Genomic DNA, 24,667 nt, shown 5'->3' with positions numbered 1-24,667 from the left:
GTTTTTTTTTCTGCAATATTCTTTGCATTTTCTTGAATAATCTTTGATAACTTCCAAGATTCTTTGGCAAGAACTTGCCAAAACAGCCAAGGTTTAACCAAGGTTCTTCAAGACTTTTCAGAGACATCTAAAGTTGATGGACTTGGCAAGTCAATTTAAAAAACATCTCGACGTCAAAACTGTTACTGTATTGAAAGATCTATTCAATCTCAAAAAAAAAATGTTTTTGGACCAATCAAGGCCCCCGTTGTAGAGATATTGTCAACAGTTTGGTTAAAAAAAAACAATACGTTTTGCATGCAAGAGCTAATGTTTCATAGAAAATTTATGTCTCAAGATCGTCTAATTTTTTGTAGATTATTTGGTTTTGATTTTTATTTAATCTTTGGTAGATAATTGCAAAAAAATATATTTAATTCATAAAACAAAAAACTATTGAGTCCAAGTTTCAGGCGACGTTCAAGTTGAGACATAAAATTTGTGTCAAAAATTAAGTAATTTGCAAGTTTATTTAATTAATTTTTGTTCTTTATTTAAATTTCTATGTCATCTATGTCCAATTTTTTGCGATGTTATATAAAACGTTTTTAACAACTTCAAATAAAAAAGGTTGGTTGAATGAAAGCTTGAAATTTTGGAACTCTATCAAAAAATTTAGCTTCGGGATCAATTGCTGTTTGCAAGCAATAGGTTTTTGCTATTTTTACCTTTTTTGAAATTTTGAAGATGTTATTCAAATCTTAGTTAATTTTGCCGGTCCCAATTTTTTACAATATAATGTAAAACATTGTCGAAAAACAGTTAAGCTCAATTATAAAATGAAAGTTTTAACCGATTTTGAGATATAATCCGTGTCTGAAAAGTTATATTTTTGGATTTATTTCTATTTGCACAACGCTCTAGAGTTTCGTGAGAAGCTATCGATTTGAATGGATTATATTGGCAAAAAAAAATGAAAAATATAATCAATTGTCATGACCAATTTAACTGTGAGAAAAGTCTTTTAAGGGATTTTATTTAATTAATTTTATTCATTGTTCAAAAATCTACCACAACCCATATACTCGAATATAATCCATTTTTGGTATCAAAATAATCAATTGTTTTTTGTCCATAAAATCCATGAAAACGATTTAATTAATTTTTGTAAATGTGAAATGTTTATTCCATTTTCTTGCAGCGTTCTGCAAAACTAAAAACTAGGACCCAAATATGAAACATGATCATAACCGTGTATACCCCCCTCCCCCTTTCCACACCCCCAATGTGCGGCATCCGCCTCTACTGCCCCCCGTTTATCCCCTCCCCCAGTTCACCGCCAAAATTAATGGAAAAAAAACTGGCAAAATGCTTTTCCAGCAACGAGTCGAACAACCTAATGCAGTGAAACAATCTAAAAATGCTTATTTTGACGCCGGATTTTTGGTACCCAATTCACAACTTCAAAATCGTGCCAATTATCGAATTTTTCGAAAAATTTCAAACTGGTTTTGAGTTCGATCTTATTTTGGCGAGAATTTCAAAAATCGTAGTTAATGTAGAAAAACACATAGAGATGTTTATATTAACCATATCGAAGGATCTAATCTGCGTACAGGTATCGTACAGGTGGATGATTAAAAAAAACAAAAAAAATCAGTTTTTTTCCTTTTTTGAACAATCATCAATGTTTCAACTGGAAATGACTCCAAAGACATTGAAGGGGTAGTCGGAATATTCAGGGCTTTACTCTGTTACGATGAGGTCTATTTTTTATACCCAAGTTTATAAAATACAAAATGCGAAAAAACTAGTTTCAGTAAAACAAGTTATCTCAAGTTCTACGTTGTCTCCAAAAAAGGTCCAAATTTCAGGCGAGGAAGTGCTCTACAAGCAAACTGTGAACAAGAAATCTGAATATGGCAAGACAAACATTATCAGTCGAGAGGGCGAACTGGCCATCACACGGGACAGTCAATTCCAGGCTAGTAGATACAGAAAAAAATCAAAAAATCTCCTTTCCTCTATTTCACCAAAATTGAAAATTAAAAAAATATTTGATGAGATAATGTTTGATGAGCTCAAGGCTTAGTTTATAAATAATATCCTTTTGGTGTGCATAATACGATCAACTTCTACACAAAACCAAGTGATTTGACCTGTTTCAGAAAGTTTTTGTATTCAGGTGAGAACCTTGTGCAACTCATATAATACTTATTACAAAAAACCGGTTTGTGCCGCGGTGGATTTGGGAGGGGACGGTCAGGGCATTTTTTGAGGTAAGTGCCCAAACCAATCAGAGGGTCTTTATCCTTTTGACTTATTCAGATGTGAAAACATAATTGTTAACATATTCATATGAGAAAAAAAACTAAATTTTGTTTTGTCTTTATTTGAAACATTTCTCAAAGTTTTTAAAATTTTTCGAAGAAAATCTAGATTATGAATGACAAACTGGAATCAACGTGTTGTTAACATGCGTCTTAAATTGCTGTTGAAGCTAACCGGTCGGAATTGAACGAGAGTTTTCTGTTGACGAGTCTTTCACGAATCTTTCATACAATTGCAGATCACGGCCTTCTGTTCGTTTGACGCGAGAGGGTATGTGACAGCCTTCTTCAGAGCAGTGCAGGAGGTGCCTCTGAATGCGACTGGCTTCAACTACTACCAGTACAGTCTCAGACTCTACAAGTCAGGAGTGTTCAGTCACTACTTCAGGCAAGTAGTTCATGATGAGAGAAGAGATTCCATGACTTTTTTAACTTTTTTTTGCGGATTACTTTAAATATTTCTCCCCCTTGGTATTTAATAACGAATTGCCATCCCTATAATGATTATATTCAATAGTAAAGCATATGTTCATTTTGTACCTAGTAACAAATCTCTCCCTTTTGCCAATCTCAAAAATTGATGTTTTAAATTCTAGCAATAATGAGACTTGCTTTGTCGCAATATGTAATGAACAAAATTTTAAAATCTTGAAACCTATATAAAAAATAACGTCGGAATTTCTTGCCTTGTATAAAATTTCTGACACTTTTTGTAAACTCCTTTTTTCAGGGTCAAAATATCTCAGTTTTCAAATCTGACCTTAATTAGAGTCAAAATCAATGATTGTTCAGATTCTTAGGTACGTATTTACACTCGCAGATCTTATTTAACCCTTTCAGAAAATCTCCTTTACATATTTTTTGGAAAATTTGGAAAGTTTTACACTTTAGAAAGTTTTTAAGAAAAAAATGCGGTTCTCCCGTCCAATTAGTATATAGAAGCGCCCGGGGCCCTTTTATAATTTTATTGGGGCTTGGTTTGTGGAACCTAGATTTTATTTTTACCAAAAGAGTCGAACTGAGAAGGTCGAGATGTAGAGGAGGACGTTGGCATCCGCGGGAGAACTTCTGCAAAAATTACTCCAAACTATTAGACTACAAAAGACAATAATATGTTTCAAAATCGCCAAAAAATCTGAAACACTACAACTGCATTACGAAACTGCATGAACTTTGTTTATCGTTTTTTTTTCTGTAGGGAGCAAGACTATCCGGTGGTTGTGACCATAGGAGACGATCTATATTTCGGGGCTGCCCTAAAGACCCAACAACTGGGGTTGAAAGTGTTAGCCAGGACATGCTGGGCCAGCAAGACCAACTCACCTCTGGATCCAGAGAGATACTACCTGCAGAGAGATGGGTACTTGTTATGCTCCTTAAGTCTTTGTAAACACAATTGTAACTACTGGTAAATAAAATAGATAATAAATAACTTGACATCGTTATCTGTTAAATTTTTGATTTTTTGAGCCGAAATCTTTGGCATTATCACATAGAAAACATAGCTGTCATATATTTTTGGTGTGACTGAACCTGCTCTTTGGGACTTTTTTACCTAAAGATTTTTTCAGCAATGTTGAGTTTAAGATAATTTGGTCATTAGCTATTTACTGAATTAGAAACCTAGAGAATTTATTCCGCTCAATTAAATTTTTTACTTATTTTCGGTTTTTTACGAATTGTTTCAAGAAATTGGGATCCGAAATACGGCTTCAGAGATTCTTCTTTGACCTAGGAATTCTCGACTGAAAAGCAGTGTTAACCCACTGCCGCTTTTCTCTCTACAAACTCTAATTGTGTTTTTAACTTTCTAGGTGTCCCGAGGACCCCACCTTCATCCGCCTTCCGAGTGACGACCCCCACCTGGACCGGTTCTCTTTCCAGGCCTTCCAGTTCATGGTGGACCAGACTGCAGTTGTCTACATCCACTGCGAGGTGTTCTCCTGTGCTGGAGATGACAAGACAAACACAAACCAAGTCTGCTCAGTGCCATGTAGGCTAAATTCAGTTCACTTATTTAGTCTTTCCTTTTATACGATAATGAATTTGAGGATACCAAGTTTGAAATAATTAAATGCATGTAAATTAAGGTTTTGGGTTCATTTTGTAAAAATTGAAGCAAATATTAGCTCGCGGTGATTTGAACTTTCTTAGAAAGGTAATCAAAAATAAGGTATTTTTAAAATAGCGATCAACTTGTAAGTCAGCTCGGTTAATCAGCTTGTGAAAAAAAAATCACAAAATTATAGAAAGTTTTTTTGACATATATGTAATATTGCTTATTTAACCCGGAGGTCAAAGAACACATGCTGTTTGATATAAATTAAAGATTAAGATCATGTCAACAATTAAGATTATTTCAATTGAGGCTGGCTTTTATACAATTTTATTTTTTTTAGCACAAAATATTCTCAATACAGTCCTAAGAATACAACAAACAAATTTTTTTTTCAAGTTAGTGTCGTTTTTTCTGCGTGGTGTGATAAAAAAATCTGAACGAAAAACTAGCGCTTAACACAAAAGTAGCGATTCGACAATCATAGTACAATAAGCAAAATGGAAAACAGTTTTTTTTAAGAAAAATTACTAGAAAAAAATTTCAAAAATTTTTTTGAAGTTGAATTTTTGAAGTTTTGACTCCTAAAAGGCGCCAAAATACTTAAAAAAAACTTACTTTACTTGAGTAAAATTAAAATTTTACGGCTTAAATTAAGCTATAATAAGCTTTGAAGCTATTAATGTAAGCAGGGGCGGATTTAGGACAGGGGCGGATTTATCGGACGCCCCCTCCCCTCCTCAGGGATTCGACTCCCGGCCTACTCAAAAGTTCCCCCTTTGTACTATTTTGACATATCATTTTTTGGCTGATGGGCCTTAAAATTTTTTCAAAGGCGCCTTCGTCACCAATATATAACTATTTTCGAGGGGAGAGCTCGCGGCCAAAAAGACGATTTTTTGGTTAAAATTTGGTCACTTAAAAAACCAATTTCGTCGAACTAAAAAAAGGTTGACAAAATTTCAAAAGATTGACAAAATTTTTTACTCGCTTGAAACTAAACGAAAAACCAAAACTTTCAAACCGGTTTTTCTCGACACCGGGAAATCTTTTTAGAAACTTTGTTTTTCTTTCTAATAACGACTGAAAGGGCTTCAATGTGATATATCACTCAACTCACTCCGGTGCGTATTTGTGGTAGCTGATTTCGCGTGGAAAACAAAACAAGAAAAAACTAAACTACACCCGAAAACAAAGTTCCTCCCCATTTCTCAGTTGGTCGGAGCAATAAAAAAATCCAATTTAGGTATGTCTTGTCAATTTAATTTTATGTATTTCTTTTTTTTTCAGCCATATGTCCGCGTAGATATAAGCGACAGATAGCTACCATAAACACGTTAAACAACTACGAGCTCCAAAATCACAACATTTTGATCAACAAAACGACAATCTTAGCAAAAACAACTCCAAAAACAACTGATGTAAAAGAACCTTCAAAAACGACAAGAAACTCGCTAATCAAAACCGATTCTGCTTCGTCTGCCATTCGTTCACGACGACAGCAACAACAGCAGCAGAAATCGCCGAGTGGCTCTCGTGTTGAGAAGTCGGCCTATTTGCAGAGTGGTTTGTCAGCCGGGCAATACGAGAGAGTAATCGTGAGTCAAAGAGGAGCGATGGTGTTTGTACCAAAAGACAGCAACATACGGCCGAGTAAGTTCACAGGAAATCATCAAAATTAATCTCAATCTCAATTTAAATATATCGATCAAATATTTAGTTGACTTAATGCCCACAAAATACAGTGTGATATAAGCCTTGAAAAAATTAACCCTCTTCTAATACAAAAATAAACTGAATTTTTAACAGAAATTTAATATTATCTTATAGGATACTATCAAGTTTCTGAAAATTTATGCATGCGCGAAATGAAAAAAAATATGAGCTGTTAAAAACCTCAACGGTTGAAATAACTATTTAGTGTTTCTCAATCATCTTTTTGTTTTGTTTTGTTTTAGTTTATGGTCCAAATTCGCACAATCACAATCATGATTCTCAAAGCACCGAAGATGCACAATCAAACCCAAAAGCACCTCAACAAAAGTTACCACCAAAACCGGAACCCAAAAAACCACGCCCATCGAAGGAGAAAAAGTGCTCGGGATGGATGGGTTGTTTTGCCTATACAGTGTCTGTGGTTTTTGGAGGGTGAAATTTTGAGAAAAAGCATCCGTGGCCAGCATAGATAGAGTGTGTGCCAAGTCCGATCAGTCGTTTTAGTTTAAAAAAGTAAGTTGACCGCATTCAATTTTCAACTGTCATTTCAAAAACGACTGGAAAATCCACAAAGATAAATATATCATAATTAGAAAATGTTGATAAAATGTAGCTATTTTTAAAACCCGCTACTCGGAAATTACTTACAAATAATATTTTTCGCAACTTAGGAGTGAGAGGTGGGCCTTTGCTTCAGGGATTCGATCATCTAACAACCCAAAGGTCCCCCTGTTGCGACTATTTTATGGCATCAATTCTCGGATAGCAGACCCTGAAAACTTTTGGCGCCAACGAATATGAAAATTAAAGGGGCAAGCGCGCGCCAAACAAATGCGTTTTTTTAATAACAGATTCTTCTAAAAAGTGCACAAAAAATGGTTTTTTTTTCTCACAGTAGTTCATGCACATAAAGTTTTAGCAAAGGACTCTTTTAGTGTTTTGCGAAAGCTCAAAAAATTGATTTAGTTGATCTAAAAAAGTAAACCACCCCCCACTTCGAGAGAATTCTAGACCTGCAAGTGAACATTATGATTCTTAGAAGAAAATTTAAAAATTCTGAAAAGCTATATTTCTAATGAGTTTGAGAATCTGACTTTTTTTCCATAGGTTTTGTTTTAATTTTTGAATAATTGTTTTGAAACCATTTGTAGTTCATAATCAATTGGCCTTGCGTTTTTTAAGAGTCAGTCACGAACGTATTGATAACTCTTATGTAGTCTTTTTTTCAGGGAGAAGTCTTAAAGTTTGTTCACTGTCAAATTTGATTGTTCGCGGTTTGGATTTTTTACGGTTTTAAATGTGAAACTCACGAAAAACGTGATCGGTTTCTATTTTCGAAAAAAGATTTTAATTTTCGAATTTTCTTGCGATATAAAAATTTACCAATTGATCCAATATTCTCAAATTAGGATAATTTAAACAAAAAAGTGTCAGTAAAATTGTTCTTGAAATTCAAACAGTTTTGAGGTCATAACTTTTTTGTGCGAAATTTAAGCCAGTTTTTTCTGATTACTTGCGTTCTTGAATGACTCTTTTCTAACTGTCTTCTGGCTAGGTTTATAGGGTTACATGACAAAAGATCCCTTACCTTAAGATCCCAAACGAGAAGATCCCAGTCTATAAGATACCATTCCAAAAGATACCTCGTTCTAAAATCGCCCACGACATAAGATACCATAATAAAATAACAAAGAACCTGAGAATTGAAAATAAAGCGGTAAATCGATCAAAGCAAAAACAAAGCGGCGGTTAAAATCAAAGAAACGGCAAAAATTTTGCTGCACAAATTTCGAACATAAATGACCTTGCTAATCACTTGGCCTTTAAAATGAAACTCAAACTTCAAAACAGCTTAGACTATAAATGAACTTGAAAAGGATTGCCAATTAATCAAAACCAACTTTGCTAAAAATGGCCTGATTTTCCAGACAATTCAAGTCGGTACAAAATTGAAATTAAGTTTTTGCAAAATTCTAAAGCTTTGATATCATTTTCATTACGAATCACTTGCCATTCTATTTGATAAAAAATATCAATTCTCAAATTTGATCAACTTTTTTTCGCTAGGCGCAATACTCAAAGGGCCGTCAGGCCCCTGCCCCCAACCTAGCCTCCCGTAAATCAGAGCAATTGCTCTGGGATCAAATTGCTAGAGACAGCATTTTCGAATGCGAGTCGTAGTATTGCGTTTCGGCGTTCTCCGGGAGGGTGCAAGGAGACGTCTATAAAAAAGTTGATCAAAAAATTTTAAATTTAAGAAAAATTAGGCAAAAACTATAACAAAATTTAATAAGTTAAATGGGCAAGTGAACGGATATAAGACAATAAGTTAGAGTCTGTGTATGAACTTGTTATCTGTTGAACTTTTTCATTCAGATCACGGTACTTCTTCCGGGATAAGTTGATAATGCCGCTGGATGCCTTCAAAATGTTGAACTTTTGATTGTAGGAATCCAGTTGAATTTTTTCGAGAAACGTATGTATTGAAGGATGGCTGCCTTGAAACAAAGCGGTCACACCTAGATGCCACCCTTCAACTGCATTTGTGGTTCGGGCTAGACCACACACAGCATTTTGATAATGGTTCCAAAGAGAAATAGGAAAAAGTGTTTTTCGGCCAATCAAATCCCCTCTAATGTACGTTTTTTGGAAATAAGCAGTGAGCTCGTCTAATTTTTCGAGATCGTTTTGTGAAATATCTAGTTTGGTTGCCACACTGCATATTTCCTCAATGACTAGGTCGAACCCGATTTCCACTTTTGACTCCGGAACAAAACTAAGCGCAGGAATCATATTCAGCGCTAAAACTAGCTCGCTGTTTGATTCGTACGTCTTTTTAAGGCCCAATTCGGATATTTTTCGCATAAAGCTCTGACAGAGGTGAAAATAGCATCCCTTAATGTCAGTTTCGTAATGAGAGGTAAAAGCACTCAGAGCCGCAATTTCAAAGTCGATCAAAAATCTTTCCGGGGTTACGTCACCGATAAGCGATTTGAGTGCGGTTAGGAATTTGTTATAGGTTGATAAGCGCTTATTGCTAAGCAGAGCGTAGACGCAAGGTGGATAAAACCCGCCAATCTGGATGTGTACAGTGTACAGCTGGTAAAATTGACTGGGGCAAATTTTGAAAGTACCGTCTACAAGCCAGGTTTTGTTGTACAATTTAAGTGCATTGAGGTTCTCAATGTCGCCAAAAATTAATATGCGTTCCGTATCTTGTTTTCCGCTATCAAAAAGACAAAATTGCAGAAAACGATCAGGTATTTCGAAATGGCGGTCATCTGTGGCAATAGTGGGCAGGGATGTTGTTTCTTTACTTCTGTTTAAAGTTCGCGTTAGCGCCGACCGGGAGGGCAAAGACAGTTGGGTTGCTTTTTCGTCCTGCACCAATTGCAAACTAGCTGCGATTATCTGGCTGTTTACTGGATTTAATTGACTCCTAACTGTCTCCTTCATTTGTTGAACTAGTTGCCGAGCTTCTGAGCGTCCTGCGTTGAGCTCATGACTATGCTCGTTGCTCTGTGAGATTATATCGCTCCCAGAAGTGATTAAAGTTTTCGGGCATTTATACGATCTCCATTTGCTGCAGCGCCAGTGTGTCGTTGTCTTCGTATCGCGTTTCTTTTGAAATTCATGGCCATCAAGAATAATCAGAGTTTGGCCTTTTTGTGAGGTTCCCCAAGTAAAAGAATTCATTTTTGACTTATCAATGAGTTAAAGAGGGAGATAATGAATGCAGAGTGTATACATTTTCAATTAAGTTGTTCTAATTCAATGCCATATTAACACTAAATTAAACACATGTTGGCACTATGTTAATCCCAAAAATGAGTCCAGTTTAAATTAAGTTATCTTAAATTTGCATTGTTTTTCAATAGCGCGAACCTAATTGAGGTATCATTACTCTAGATTTATTTCTGCTTACACTTTGACCATGATTTTTGTTCATAATTCATGGGATCTTTTTAATTGGCATGGGATTTTATGGTATGGGCGATTTTTATACAAGGGATCTTTTGGTATGGTATCTTTTGTCATGGGAGCTTTTGATATGGTATCTTTTGTCCTGACACCGTTTATAGCACTATTGATCTGCTCTTGATACATTAAAAAAATGGTCATTTTTGAGCTCCTCGTTGAAAAAAAAGAGATACGAACCCAGATGGAAAAAGTAGCGGAATTAGGGAGAGTGGAAGGAGCTGACGCCCCCTCCTCCTCAAGGATTCGAAGTTTTGTCGACCCGAAGGGTCCCCCCTCTGTATCTACTATATTTAGATGAACTTTTTTGGTTGACTGAATCTAGAATTTTCTAGTTCACCAATATTTTCTTTTTGGGGGGGGGGGGGGGTGTTTGCGCAAAAGAAAGCAATTTTTTTTGTATCAAAACTTTCTAAAAAATACTGGAAAACGTTTCAATTGGCCTGCTCCTGTTTTTTGAAAAAATTGCCTCGGCGCAGAAAATTTGGTCAAAATAAGGTCTTTATAGTGATCTGAGAGAGCTCAAAAACTAAATTTGGTCGCCCTAAATTTTTTTTGAAAACTCGTCCCTTCCTCCTCGAGCAAATCCTAGATCCGCTCTTGATCATTCTAATGGATTTTGAAAAAAATTTAAAAGCTTTCAAAATATTGATTCAAAATATAATTAAAATCCATTATAATCGACTATTTCTAATGAAACTTCAGTGGGGGTAACACTAACCTGATAGAGTTGCTAATTAGCTAATTTTTGTTTCAGACGATATCTTAGTTATCGATCAGGCCAATGGCAACTCGGATCCGTTCCAAGGTCGATACGGTCCAAATGACGTCACAGACTGGGATCGAGGAGTGAAGCCAATCCACTCTGTCTTGGTAGTTGTCGCCGTCTGTCTTTGTGCGAGCATGTTTGCGTTAGTTCTGGCTCTAGCTGTGGTTCTCATCACCCCAAGATGCTTTGTACCATTGACTATTGGCATGTCAGATACAATTGACTGATTAATATTTGTAATATAAACATTATTTGCCAAAAAACTATATATTATCTAAGAAGTGACTAAGAATCATGTCAGGTTTCTCTGAATTTGATAGAAACTTACGCTTTCAGCTTCTCGTTTAGATGAAGAAGCTGTTTTCGGCTTTAAGCAGTATGTAAATATCAGCTCTTGAAATAATGCAAGGCAACTACTTTGCTCACCCAACCCTTAATTCTGAAACGTAAAGACAAAAAATGATAGTCCTAAAATTTCAAACTATGAAGAAAACATTTGTCATATAGTTTTATACCTTGTCAAAGAAAAAAACTGTAGGGAATTAGCAAAACTATCATTCTCGCATTCAATGAAACTTCGTAATAATAATTTTTTTCGACGCTCTGGATTTAAATATGAAGTTTTGTGCCATAAATTTTGTCTCAAAAGTTTTATAAAAATAGCTTAATCATTTTTTTATACCATGAAATAGTATGATAAACTTTTTTCCATAAATTAAAATCGCAAAAAAAAATAATTTCTAATTGAACTTTTGTGGTTTCTCCAAAATTACGCTAAGGGGTTTTTAATATCAGAATACCCAGAGTATTAGTGGTAGTTACCACGCAGATAAACTGTATTTGATGATAACTGCCATAAGAATTGAAAATTAGATTTTCACACAATTATAAATAAAAAACGTAACTTTTGTATATGGCTATAATGTTTCTATTTAGAAAGGTTCTGTGGTTAAGAAAAGTTGCCTGTTTTCTTTCAGATCAAAGCGTATCTTAACAAATAAAAGAAACATTTTATTTGTCTCTACATATGTGACTTTTCAATTTTTGTATAAAAAATAGCCTTGTCGTCATTATAGACAAAAAACATCAAATTTCGTTATCATTTTTTCCGTAAAGTCTTTTTCTGAGGGCTCAAAATCTTTTTTGAGAGATATTGTGAGCTAAACTTGAAATCCAATTAAAATCAATTATAAATTATTTTAACTATTTGTAGTCGAGTATTGATCCATCTATTTTTTGATACAATAATAATCGATTATTATTTCTAATTCATAAGTTGTGCACAAAAAACTCATGATATTCGATTATAATCGATTATAACCCCTTTTGTTTGCCCATTTTGTTTCCGACCTTGCATCCGAATTGCTTATATTTTATGCTTTTCGTAGACGTTGGCTTATGTGAAAAATGAGAGAAATGCTTTAAGCGTTTTCAAATTAATTCAAATTGTAGGTTTCTAATTTGTTTATTTGTGATTGAAGTTGGTTCAGGATGCACAATTTAAGTTTTTTTTAGCCACCAAAATAACAGCACATTGCTTTAGTTTATGATTTACTCGGAAATGTATTTTTTTCGCATGCCGTGGAAACCTTTCAACTAATAGGAAAGGATCCCTATGAAACTTTTGTTCTTTGGTAAAACTCAGATAAGCCAAAGTGTGACAAAAGATCTCGTTTTCAGAGATTTTGTTATTGACAGAAAAACAAACCAGGAGATAAAATTAAATTGTGCTTTTGGTATTACAAAATTTTGACAAAATAAGAGATCATAATCGAATAAAGATGAATTCAAATGTTTTTTGTATGAATTGTAACAAATTATAATCGATCATGATTGGTTAGAAAATTTTACTATTATATTAAAAAATCTATTGGAAAATATTACGATTATATTCGATTTTATATCCTTTAAACACTTAATTTTGGTAATTATAATCAATTATAATTGTCAAAAAATTATCATAATAATCCGTTAAAATCGATTGCTTACGCCTGAACTTGAATGCGGGAATGCTTTCATTTGTTTTCTATGGAAAAATGCATAACATAAAACTTTCAAATAGTAAAATTGTATGATAAACTGTTTTTTTAATATTATTTTTGGAGTCAACTTTTCTGTCTTGTAAAAAAAGACACAAATTTGTATTAATTGAATTTTGAATTTTAAATCCATTTGCTAAAGTTTTAAAAAAATTAATTGAAAAACTCTTATCAAACATTTTTCTTTGATAGTAATTGTAGAGTGAGCATCTGTTCCATGGACTCCATAAATAAAATTTTATGATATGCATTTTTCTTATATGAACGTCAACCCGGGAATCCAATGACATCTAAAAAATACGTAGAAAAATATTGCTTAAAAGTGTTGAAATATCTCAGAATTGCTCGTTAGCTCAGCAATTATTAGTGTATTGATGCTTCTCAGCAATAGCCTTTAGCTTGTAAAGAAATTGATCTGAAAAGAACTCCGCTAAAATTGAACATAAATGGCCCAATTCTGAATTTCCATTAATAGTGCCCCATCAATATGAGTTTGTGCATTATTGATTTTTGAGAGCTGCTTGAGAGCACCAGACTAAAGTTTCGTTTTTGATGAAACGAGTTGTTTTAGAACTGGCTACATCTTGAAAAGTAGTCGTTTTCGTGGAAAAAAAACAAAACTATTCTCTTCATTCGTGACCAGGGGCGAATCTAGGATTTTCGCGAGAGGGGATTTTTAGAAAAATTTCGAAAATTTTGTCGAACTTTTTTTTAGGTTGACATCATATTGATTTTCTGAGCTCTCCCAATTCACTATAAATACCCCTTTTTGACCAAATTTTCTGCACTGCATGCAAGCTTTCGAAAAAAAACAGGCCAAAAAAAGCGTTTTTAGCACTTTTAAGAAATTTTTGACCAAAAAATCGCGTTTTTTTGGCGAGCGCTCCCTCTTCAAAGTTAGTATATAATGGCGCCGGATGCTTTTTAACAAAAGTTATAGGGTCCGTCAGCCAAAAATGGATATCTCAAAATAGTACAAAGGGAGACCCTTTGGTTCGGCTGGGGGTCGAACCCCTGAGAGTGGGGTTGGGGGCGTCTGCCTACACCCCCTTAAATCCGCTACTGATCATAGTAGCAAATGATTGCAGACACCCTCTAAGAAGAATCCGTTTTTCAATTATGTAAAAGTTTTTCCTCGGCTGTAATTACTTGGTCGAATAAGCGAAGTGGAAAGATTGTTCAGTGTGACAACTTTGTTAAACTGAGCTGGGTTTTAAAATTTATTTCCGCAGAGAACGTTTTTTACGGGTAGCAACTGGCATTTTTCAGAACAAAAAAAAGTTAAAGGTTAAAACAAAAAGTTGGCACTTTCATAAATGATACTTAAGATGATGCAAAGGGTTTATGTGAAAACTGTTTTGCAATCCTAAGTAACTGGACAGAAAAAGCGATGTAACCAAATAACTTAGCGTGTAGGATGCCCCAATGAGCGTCTGCAAGCATAAGTTCGACTAAGCATTGAATCAACTGAGGTTTTTGAGGAAATGACAACCTATATATTGAAATGCCGATTTTAGTTCGTCAACATTTTTTGGAACTGGTCATAAATTATTCAAAACAAGCTCAAAAGGTGATAAATCCAGTAAGTCAGGAGTCCATGGATAAACTTTACCTCTTTTCTTCGCAAATATTCTTCAATTAGCTCGGGAAGTTGCATAATTACATTACCTTGTTGAAAAATCCAAATTACAGGGTTCGCATAAATTGCACGACTTCGAGTCCCTAACTTTCGTTAAGTACCGCTCGTTGTGCAAACTTCGTTCAACGAAAATAAATTGGTTTGTAAACTTTCAGTATTTCCGTTCCACACCATGGGTCCTGTTTTTTCCAACAATCAATTTACATTGCATTCATTTCCTGGTATCGGGATTTTGTTAATCATTTAAATTTGTCCGACCATTATTGCTGTGGAGCCAGAATCGACTTTCATCCCCCAAAAAGATTTTTTGTATTGTCTATAACAGAGTGAAATTTAGGTGACAAAAATTGTCCATAACTTCTTCTTCGACATTTTTTGATTTTTTAGCGGTCTATAACATCAAGAACCGTTTTTTTGTAAAATTTGGGCAACTTTTTTTGACTAATATCCAATGTCAATCCAAAAAATTGAAGTTTAGTTGCCGACAGAGTAAAAACTTCTTTTCAAACGCAAACGAAATATGTTAAATTGTTTTTTTGTTATGATGCAACTACACAAGAAAACGTGTTAAATAAAAATAACTTTTTGATATTTTTACACCAACTAAAAACAAAACAAAAGATGATTCGAAACCAAAAAATGTTTAAGTAAAATTTCAACTAAAATTATTTCTAAATGAAGTTTTGGTCAATTCGTTTCAACCAATGCAAAAAAAAATGAAATTTTTTAATGAAAATGTTGCAAATGGACCATCGAAAATAGCTTTTACTTTATACATCCAGTAATTTTATTCACTACTGTAAACTGATTGAAGTTAATTAATGTTAATTAATTTACGAGGTTTTTAATCACTGAAACGCTTGTTTGGAAGAAACACTCAGAATTAATATTTACTTAGAAAATTAACCAATTTTTTCTTTATCAGGCGAGGGCGAATGAACTGAGCTACCCTCAAAAAGTACACTAGTGGACAAAATTTAGCGCAAAGTCAGGATTATACTCTGTAAAAAGCCTGTTTTCAATGAACATTTTGAACAACATTTCCTTTGAAATTCAGTTAAAAATTTTAGATTGACCGAGAGCAAATGGTCAGAGCTATCATCTATGAAAGTATTAAAATTTGGTTTCAGTGACTTACTAATGTAATCCGGGTCTGCAAATCCAGTTTTCCTCATCTGCATTAAATTTTTTTACTTCGCGTGAATAAAAAAAAAAAACCTCTGAGTTTAGTAAATTTCTCACTCTGGTTGTTTCCATTTCGCGCTGAGAAGGTTTCACGTTGCGTGAACAATTTTTTTTACTCCGCTCATTCGAGAAAGAAATCACTACGATGCAAAACTTAGTGCAGATGAGGAAAATTGGCATTTTCAGACCCGGATTACATTGGTAAGTCCTTGAAATCAAATGTTGATACTCTCATAGATGGTAGCTTTGATCCCTTGCTCTCGCTCATTGTAAAAACTTTAATGAATTTCGAAGGGAAAGTTGTCCAAAATGAATTTTGAAAACAGGCATTTTCCAGATTAAAATCCAAAACTTGCGCTTAATTTTGTCCACTAGTGGATCAAATGTATTGCAAAAGTTTGTATTTGTTTCTGTAAAAATCAATCTGGAAAAAATTTTTTGTAAAAAAGCTCATTGCATGCTATATTATAGTTTTTTTATACACTGATGGACTCAAAAACTGGAACAGAATCTGTGGTGTAAGAAAGATGGTTTTTTCGAAGTAATAGTCCAATTTCATAGTGAATCGACTTTCATCGAGTTAAAGCTTTTCTCAGAAAGCGATAAAACTTAATTTTTTTTATTTATTTCGTGTGACTGGCGAAAGGTAAAAATTATCTCAGCATGCTAAGAAACTTTGAAATACCAGAAATCAATTGACACAACAGTGATGTTTTTCAAAGCAAGCCATTCAAGCTTTCAGAACTTTGAATTAATTAATTAATATTTGGCCCAAAAAAAAATAGTTTTTAAGCATATTTACCGCATGAGCAAAATTATATGAAATGTTTTTCTCTTTTTTTCTTGCTTGAATCAATCAGCAAAAAAGCAAGCTTTTTTTACTAAACCGATTGGGCCATAAAAATTTTAAAGTATGCTTCAGATTAACAACCCTGATGTATTTCAAGCTACTGAAGCAATGCATTCGTAACCCTAAGCTACACCACCGTTTTTTTTTATTCATTCACGTCTAAAAATTGTTGAATTTAAAGTGATTTTTGAATTTTTTTGAATTCTTTGGAAACTTTGAAAGTTTAATGAAATCCTCTATATTTTTGGGCATTAGAAATGAAATTTGAGCACTAGAATCGACACTCCAAATTACAGCCCCGTAATCAGCCAATCACGGTCACAAAATTGATTTTAAATATTCAATTTTTCTTCGAATTTTGCTGATCTTTTTAAAGTTTCGTGAAATTGTCCAGATTTTGGAATTGTCCAGATTTCTACAAGATTTCGGAAAGTAAAATTTCGGCATCGGAATTGCAATCCTGAAATACACCTCCGTTAGCATGCAACCATGGGTTTGATTTTTTGATGAACTAGTAATCTACAAAGGTAATCATTACAAACTTTGTCAAAACTTCTATACAATCTGTATAGACATATGGCCTTGACATAAAAAAACTTCTGGCGAATATTAATCAGACCACAGATTGAAGAGGCTTCTGGAACAGTCATGCCTTGCCTTGCATTGCATTACTTGCTCTGCGTTGCCCCGCCATGCCATGCCGTGCCTTGCGCTGCCCACTTCATCATGTGCTGACCTGCCCCTTCTTACTCTGAGCTACCCTGCCTTGCGCTGCCCTGCTTTACACTGCCCTGTCCCCTCCTTGCATTGCGCTGTGTTGTCCTCCGTGCCTTTCGCTGTCCCTCCTTCCCGTGCGCTGCGCTGCCTTGCCTTGTCCTTCTGTGCCTTGCCATGACCTGCCCCTCCTCGCCTTGCAATCAAAACTTTAGGTTAATTGTCTAGACGTTTGAATTTGACTTAGATACAGACCTTAAGTTAAAATTTATCCACCTTTTGGATTAAAAACGACATCTAGCACATTGAAGTTTTGCGCTTAAACGTTGTCCCTGGCGTCTTTTGTTAACCATTGGTCTCTAATTGCTTAAACATGGCTTCCATAGAGTTTTTGCGTTTTAAGAGTTGTGTCTAATAAACAGACTTATTCTCAAAGCATTTTTCTTGAGAAGCTATGAAGACACTAGGATCTCAAACTGCTCAGAACCTTAAACCAATGAAACTGGTAACAAATAAAGTCTCACTCTCAACAAAAAACAATTGAAGCTTCAGAGGCCGCAACAAAAATTCAAAAAATTTTATCAACAATTAGGCTGCACTATTCAAGGCATGATAGTTTATACCTCTAGAAAAACAACAGAGGTTTTGAGAGACACATAAAGTTGTTGGCTCCAACTGTCAGTTTGTTTTAAACGAATAGGTTTAATAAAAACTTGATACACACTCGACAGAAACTTGTCAAAAATATTGATAGAGTTCAATTTGAAGCCTTTCATCTAAGAGAAGCGGAAAAAATATATTTAATATGCTAGCTCAAAAGTAAACTGCGGAAACATCAACAAACTTGATCAGAAGGCATGTTTCGTATTTTTCTGCACTTTATCATTTTCTTCACTATAAAAACTAACAATACAAGGTGACTCATTAGTACTGACTATGAACGGTTTAGCTCATGACATTCAAACAGTAGCCCAACGTTATTTGGGTAACTTAAAATATAGCGCTGCTAACAGGAAAATGAAAAAATTGCAAACGTTTTTTCATAATATCAATCACAAAAAATTTAGCAGAATTTATTTGAAAAACACCATTAATCAAATGAAACGCCATTGAAGAAGGAATAAAAAGAAGGAGCAAAAACAGGAAATTAAGTTCATTGAGAAAAAAGAAAGCTTTGATTTGTTCTTCTAACCGTGCGAGAACGCGAGAAGCTCTTTTAGCAACAACTGGAACAACATTCGAGCTTTGTAGTTTTCTAGAAAAACTAGAAAAACTTTAAAATGAATTGCGACCGCTTCCACTCAGATGTTTCAACAAGCTTCCGGGCAACAAAAGTCTATGTTTAAGAAAACAAGCTGGAAAAATTTGCAGATTTTTTTTTTCAGAACAATCAGTTTATTATACAAGGTCAGCTTCCAAAAGAAAGCCCATTAAAAATGGAAATAAAAACAAAATTCAAAAAAAGGATTTCTAAAGTTAAATCATCTCGAAGAGCTCAAAAAGTAAAAAGAAAATTGCACTGTGTTTGAGTTGCACTAAAATTTTTAAAATTTCTAACGACCTCAAACGTCGATTCACTCCCCAACCCTTGGAAACGACCCAAGACTAATTGAAATTTTCAAAAAATTAACCTTTTTAATGAAAATAGACAGCGAAGAACTTCGTTTACTCGTACTTCACTCGAGCCTTTTCTCTAAGATGACCCAGGCTAACACCGTAGAATAGAACTTTTTTCCTATAACTGCTTAATCAAAAACGATAGATAAGATCTTGTAATCACACCGCACAGACAAACAATTGGATATATTATGTGAAAAAGGCAAACACAACAAAAAAAGAATAATAACAAAACAAAAAAAAATCATCAAAGAAGATTTTCAAAAAGACGAAACGCATTTCAGAATCAGAAACAAACTCAAAACAGGAACTTCACGACTTGAAAGATTCCATAAATAAAAATAACCGGATAGAAGACAAAATATATTTTTCTGACTCAAAAGCTGCATTACCATCATCAATTAAAGGAAAACGCAGAAAAAAGAAGTCATTCATTAACAAACCAACACGCCTATATAATTGGAATCAACCAGTAAGACATATTGAATTTTACACAATAACAATTCAACAATATTAAAAAAATGATCGAAGATACCAAAAATTTTGATGATAACTCGATACTTCCATTTTTCATACAACCACAAAGTGATCCCGCCCGAGGACAAGTATAATTTTGTCACCACTTAATGGTAAATTTATTTGAAAAAGGAAATAGCCCATGTAAACAAGAATTTCCTCAAGTAAGAAAAAAACGACAAAACCTTGACCACTATCTCAAAGGTATATGTAATACAAGATCATATTACGGTATAATCACAATCGAAAGCTTATCATCACAACCAAATGACCCTACACATCAAATACCAGCAGATGATATAGATAGAGAATTCTCAAACGTTTTCACAGACTATATAAAAAATATATAACACCAAAATTCAACAAGAAAAATCAACATTCACGAATGATGTTTTTTCAATTATTTATAGCTATCTATCTAATTTAGAATTTAACAAAACACAAAGATCTCGACACTCAACTGTAAGACTAGAAATCTATCTTTTCTCAAAAATTTGAGATACAATCCGTGAAAACCTTTTTAGTAACTAAATTTCCCAAAATGTCAAACATGATTTACAAAGAATACTAGCATGGTTTTTAAATGATTATTTTGTCCACAACATCGATTTCATAGCACAATCAAGAAAAAATTTTCGACCGCAAAGTTCAGACGATGAAACTGTATTCGCAGACGAAACAGACATTTTCTGGGATCCTGATTCATCTCATCCATCATTTATTAATATGACAACTGGTGTATGAAGTACAGCAATCTAAGATGACCCAGGCTAACGCCGTAGAATAAAACTTTTTTCCTATAATTGCTTAATCAAAAACGATAGATAAGATCTTGTAATCACACCGCACAGACAAACAATTGGATATATTAGGTGAAAAAGGCAAACACGATAAAAAGAGAATAATAACAAAACAAAAAAATCATCAAAGAAGATTTTCAAAAAGACGAAACGCTTTTCAGAATCAGAAACAAACTCAAAACAGGAACTTCACGACTTGAAAGATTCCATAAATAAAAATAACCGGATAGAAGACAAAATATTATTTTCTGACTCAAAAGCTGCATTACCATCATCAATTAAAGGAAAACGCAGAAAAAAGAAGTCATTCATTAACAAACCAATACGCCTATATAATTGGAATCAACCAGTAAAACATATTGAATTTTACACAATAACAGTTCAACAATACTAAAAAATTGATCGAAAATACCAAAAATTTTGATGATAACTCGATACTTCCATTTTTCATACACCCACAAAGTGATCCCGCCCGAGGACAAGTACATTTTTGTCACAACTTAATGGTAAATTTATTTGAAAAAGGAAATAGCCCATGTAAACAAGAATTTCCTCAAATAAGAAAAAAACGACAAAACCTTGACCACTATCTCAAAAGTATATGTAATACAAGATCATATTACGGTATAATCACAATCGAAAGCTTATCATCTCAACCAAATGACCCTACACATCAAATACCAGCAGATGATATAGATATAGAATTCTCAAAAGTTTTCACAGACTATATAAAAAATATACAACACCAAAATTCAAAAAGCAAAATCAACATTCACGAATGATGTTTTTTCAATTATTTATAGCTATCTATCTAATTTAGAATTTAACAAAACACAAAGATCTCGACACTCAACTGTAAGACAAGAAATCTATCTTTTCTCAAAAATTTTAGATACAATCCGTGAAAACCTTTTTAGTAACGAAATTTCCCAAAAAGTCAAACATGGTTTACAAAGAATACTAGCATGATTTTTAAATGATTATTTTGTCCACAACATCGATTTCATAGCACAATCAAGAAAAAAGTTTCGACCGCAAAGTTCAGACAATGAAACTGTATTAGCAGACGAAACAGACATTGTCTGGGATCCTGATTCGTCTCATCCATCATTTATAAATATGACAACTGGTGTATGAAGTACAGCAATCACTACTACTCTGTTGATAAAAACTATGTTAGAATAACTCCACTCACTATTGGTGCAACACCTTGAAACTCTAATGCAATGTTCACTGACAGAACAGGAAATAATAGCTTAAGCTCCACATTAATTAATACACAAGAAAATTTAAATTGAACTAGAAACCTTGCACAACAAAATATTCAAACCCCATCACATTTCATTAATGAAGAAAAAGTCGAAACAATGTCAACAACAATTCATCCTACACTTACAACTCCAAAAAACAAAAATACAGAATTTCCGCAAACAACTAAACAATTCACAGTAAAACTGTCTGTTACTCCAAAATGCTCACGATGTATTATCAAGCCTTTAAACCAGTAACGACATCACGGCAAACAAATAAACAAAAAACGTCTGACAGAAACAACTTTTCGGATCATAACTAGAACAACAACTTTTACAAAAAAAAAACAAATTAACAGAACCCCACTATATGAATAGTCAAAATCAATCACAAGCACAAAACTACAATCAAAAAGTACCAAAACAAGCCTCTTACTCATTAATTTCAACGATCAACCACGAGATACAGTGGATCGTAGCGAAAACTACCCGTTAATTATAAAATATAAATACAGCTAATACCCATTTTACAAGAAATCAACCACATTATTCAGAATATGAAGATTATAATAGCAAAAATTAACAAAACAAAAATTGGAATCTGATCAACCAGATCCTATTTATCAACCAGATTGTTTTAAGCCAGATACACGAAACGAACAACACGACAAACAAGACAACAACATGAAATTACAAAACCACAATTCACGAAATTTTCTCAAATACCAAATGCCTCAGAGTCACTACAAATGACTATGAATCCATACCTTATTGTTGGATCTTCTATATCTTCTAATAAACGACTAATGGTATTTAGAGGAACAGATCCTGAATACTGAGTAGAGGATTATTTAGATGCAGTCACAGCTAATCGGATTTTGAATATAGGACCTGGACCAATAAATACGCCACTTTATTAAAATTGTGCACAGCTGTAACCCAAACCACAATTGAAGGCGCAGCCTAAAATTTGTTTTCCGTTCCATCTATAGACATTCAATCAGACTGGAAAAGATTCACACACGAATTTTCATAAATGATTGACTCTGAATGAAATAAACAACATCAAAGAGTTCCATGGAACAAAATCCGTAGACTCCCTAATGAAACATTTAAGCAACTTGCAGTAAGAATCGAAACATTTATAATAAAAGCACCCTCCCTTATTACGCAAAATTATGAAAACACAAAGATGACGGAACTCTTAATGATGACTCTAACACCACAACTACGAAAAATAGCCCTAAAAAAGAGAGCAAAACATCCATCTCCAATTCGAGAACCTGATATAGATTTCCGAAAACTAGTAGACAAACTAGAACAAGCTGAAATCACTATGGAAAAAACTGAAAATTTAAAATTACAATACGTGAACAAAATCCGTACAACTACTTCACAAGTAATTAACTCTGACACTGAACTAGATGAAAAAATCACTCAAATATTAAATATCTACAAGAAAAATCCAATTTTTAATGGTAAACCATCGTTCAAAAAATGGTCTAACTATTTCCATTGATAAATACATAGCATCGCTGGATGTAGACAAAAACAACAAGATTTTCATAGATCACAAAACTATTCAAACAACAGATCAAACTATAATAATTATCACAATAGATCAGGTCACAATTCCAAGAACTGAAATTCTTATGATTCAAATCGACAGAGAAATTGTTCTCAGTCACCACACAGGAATAGTACACAATATCAAAAAAAATTATAGAAGTTGTACACCTAAACATCCAAGACAAATCAACCAGGTACCAAAAAATTAAGAAACTCAATCAGACCCTCCCGTTATTGATAACACAGAAAATTCAGAATTACAACTAAATCACATAAATTGTGTATCCGCAGATGATGAGATCGGATCATAAAATACGATTTCAATAAACATGCTTCAGATTGAAAATGAATACGAAACACCAATTGAATCGAACTATTATCAAAATAAAGAAAGTTTCAATAATTTTGAATAATCAGATAATACACAAAACATAACGGACTACACCCAACATGAACTTAAAGGAAAATCAAGTACAAACATTATATACCCAAACATAGAAAATAAAATACAACTAACTAAAGAAAAAATTTGGAAAACCCCACTTCTCTTAAAAAGTCCAAAAAGCTAATATTTTTCATCACGAGACCTCGAAAGTCATTTCCTAATAGACTCACGAGCAGAATCAAATATTCCCACCTGCGATGAAATACAATTTTTCCTTCCAAATTTGTTGCCTTCAAAGACTTCAAGCAGATTAGATACAGCACAAGGATCAAATTTAACAAAATCTGGAAAAACTCAATTACTCCTCGTTCCCACTCGAACAATGGATCAAAATAAACTTTAAAATAAACTTTTCAACTAAACATTTCATATCACAGATATAAAACCCAATACCGTCGGAATACTATTGGGTACTAAAGATATCCCCACTATTAAGATCCTAAAAAGAAAGCAAACTACCTATAAAGAATAAAAAACAAGAATGAAAATCATTACTCACATTCTTTCAAAGATCAAATGAAAAATAAAATTTTCTCCAAACTTCACCCTTAATACAACCAACAACAAAAACACCTGAAACCATTAGCAGGATATGTATAAAACTTCTCAATAAGTCAAGTCTATCAATACAACGTAGAACAAAACAAATAACGACTATATATGTCCGACCCTAAAATCAAACCAATTCATAAATTTTTTCGAGTACCAATCTCATCTTCAATTACACAAAAAACACAAATTTAGATATAATTTGTTTGCACTTATACAATAACTCCCATATAAAATAACATTACCCCTAGGACTTTTAGGATATTGTGAAACGACAGTAGAAACAGCCGACAGTAGAAACAGCATATAGAGTTAATATCATCCTGAAATTATTAGATATACGTCAATCAATAATTCTCAATGAAAACTTGTCAATTGATATATTTATTGACTCGAAACGAAAAACAGACTACTTTATAAAAACACCTGACTTCAAACCAACATCTCAAATATCAAACTATACCACTGAACAACACAACTTTCTTACAATGTTCAACTTTCAACACTCTCAAATCACACAACAAGAATTTGAACGATTAGCAGAACTACTATTTAAATACCAATGGTTTACGCTATATCTGAATTAGATGTTGAAAAAATAAACTCACTACTACATCTACCTCTAAAACTTGACGCAGTTTTCAAAAAAAAACGAGCAAGTAAAGT

General features: G+C 33.6%; 1 protein-coding gene across 1 annotated transcript; it reads left to right on the top strand.

The window, feature by feature from the left end:
• The first annotated feature begins 2,425 nt into the window (after window positions 1-2,425).
• LOC134853522 (zona pellucida sperm-binding protein 1-like) lies at window positions 2,426-11,055 on the top strand. The gene is made up of 6 exons (XM_063869521.1): window positions 2,426-2,449; window positions 2,549-2,697; window positions 3,508-3,669; window positions 4,124-4,302; window positions 5,656-6,018; window positions 10,817-11,055. The coding sequence occupies exons 1-6, from the start codon at window positions 2,426-2,428 to the stop codon at window positions 11,053-11,055; spliced, it is 1,116 nt and encodes a 371-aa protein (XP_063725591.1).
• Window positions 11,056-24,667: the final 13,612 nt, after the last annotated feature.

The sequence above is a fragment of the Symsagittifera roscoffensis genome, chromosome 8 (genome assembly GCF_963678635.1).
Source record: "Symsagittifera roscoffensis chromosome 8, txSymRosc1.1, whole genome shotgun sequence".
Taxonomy (NCBI): Eukaryota; Metazoa; Xenacoelomorpha; order Acoela; family Convolutidae; genus Symsagittifera; species Symsagittifera roscoffensis.
This window is presented reverse-complemented; position numbering and strand designations above follow the sequence as displayed.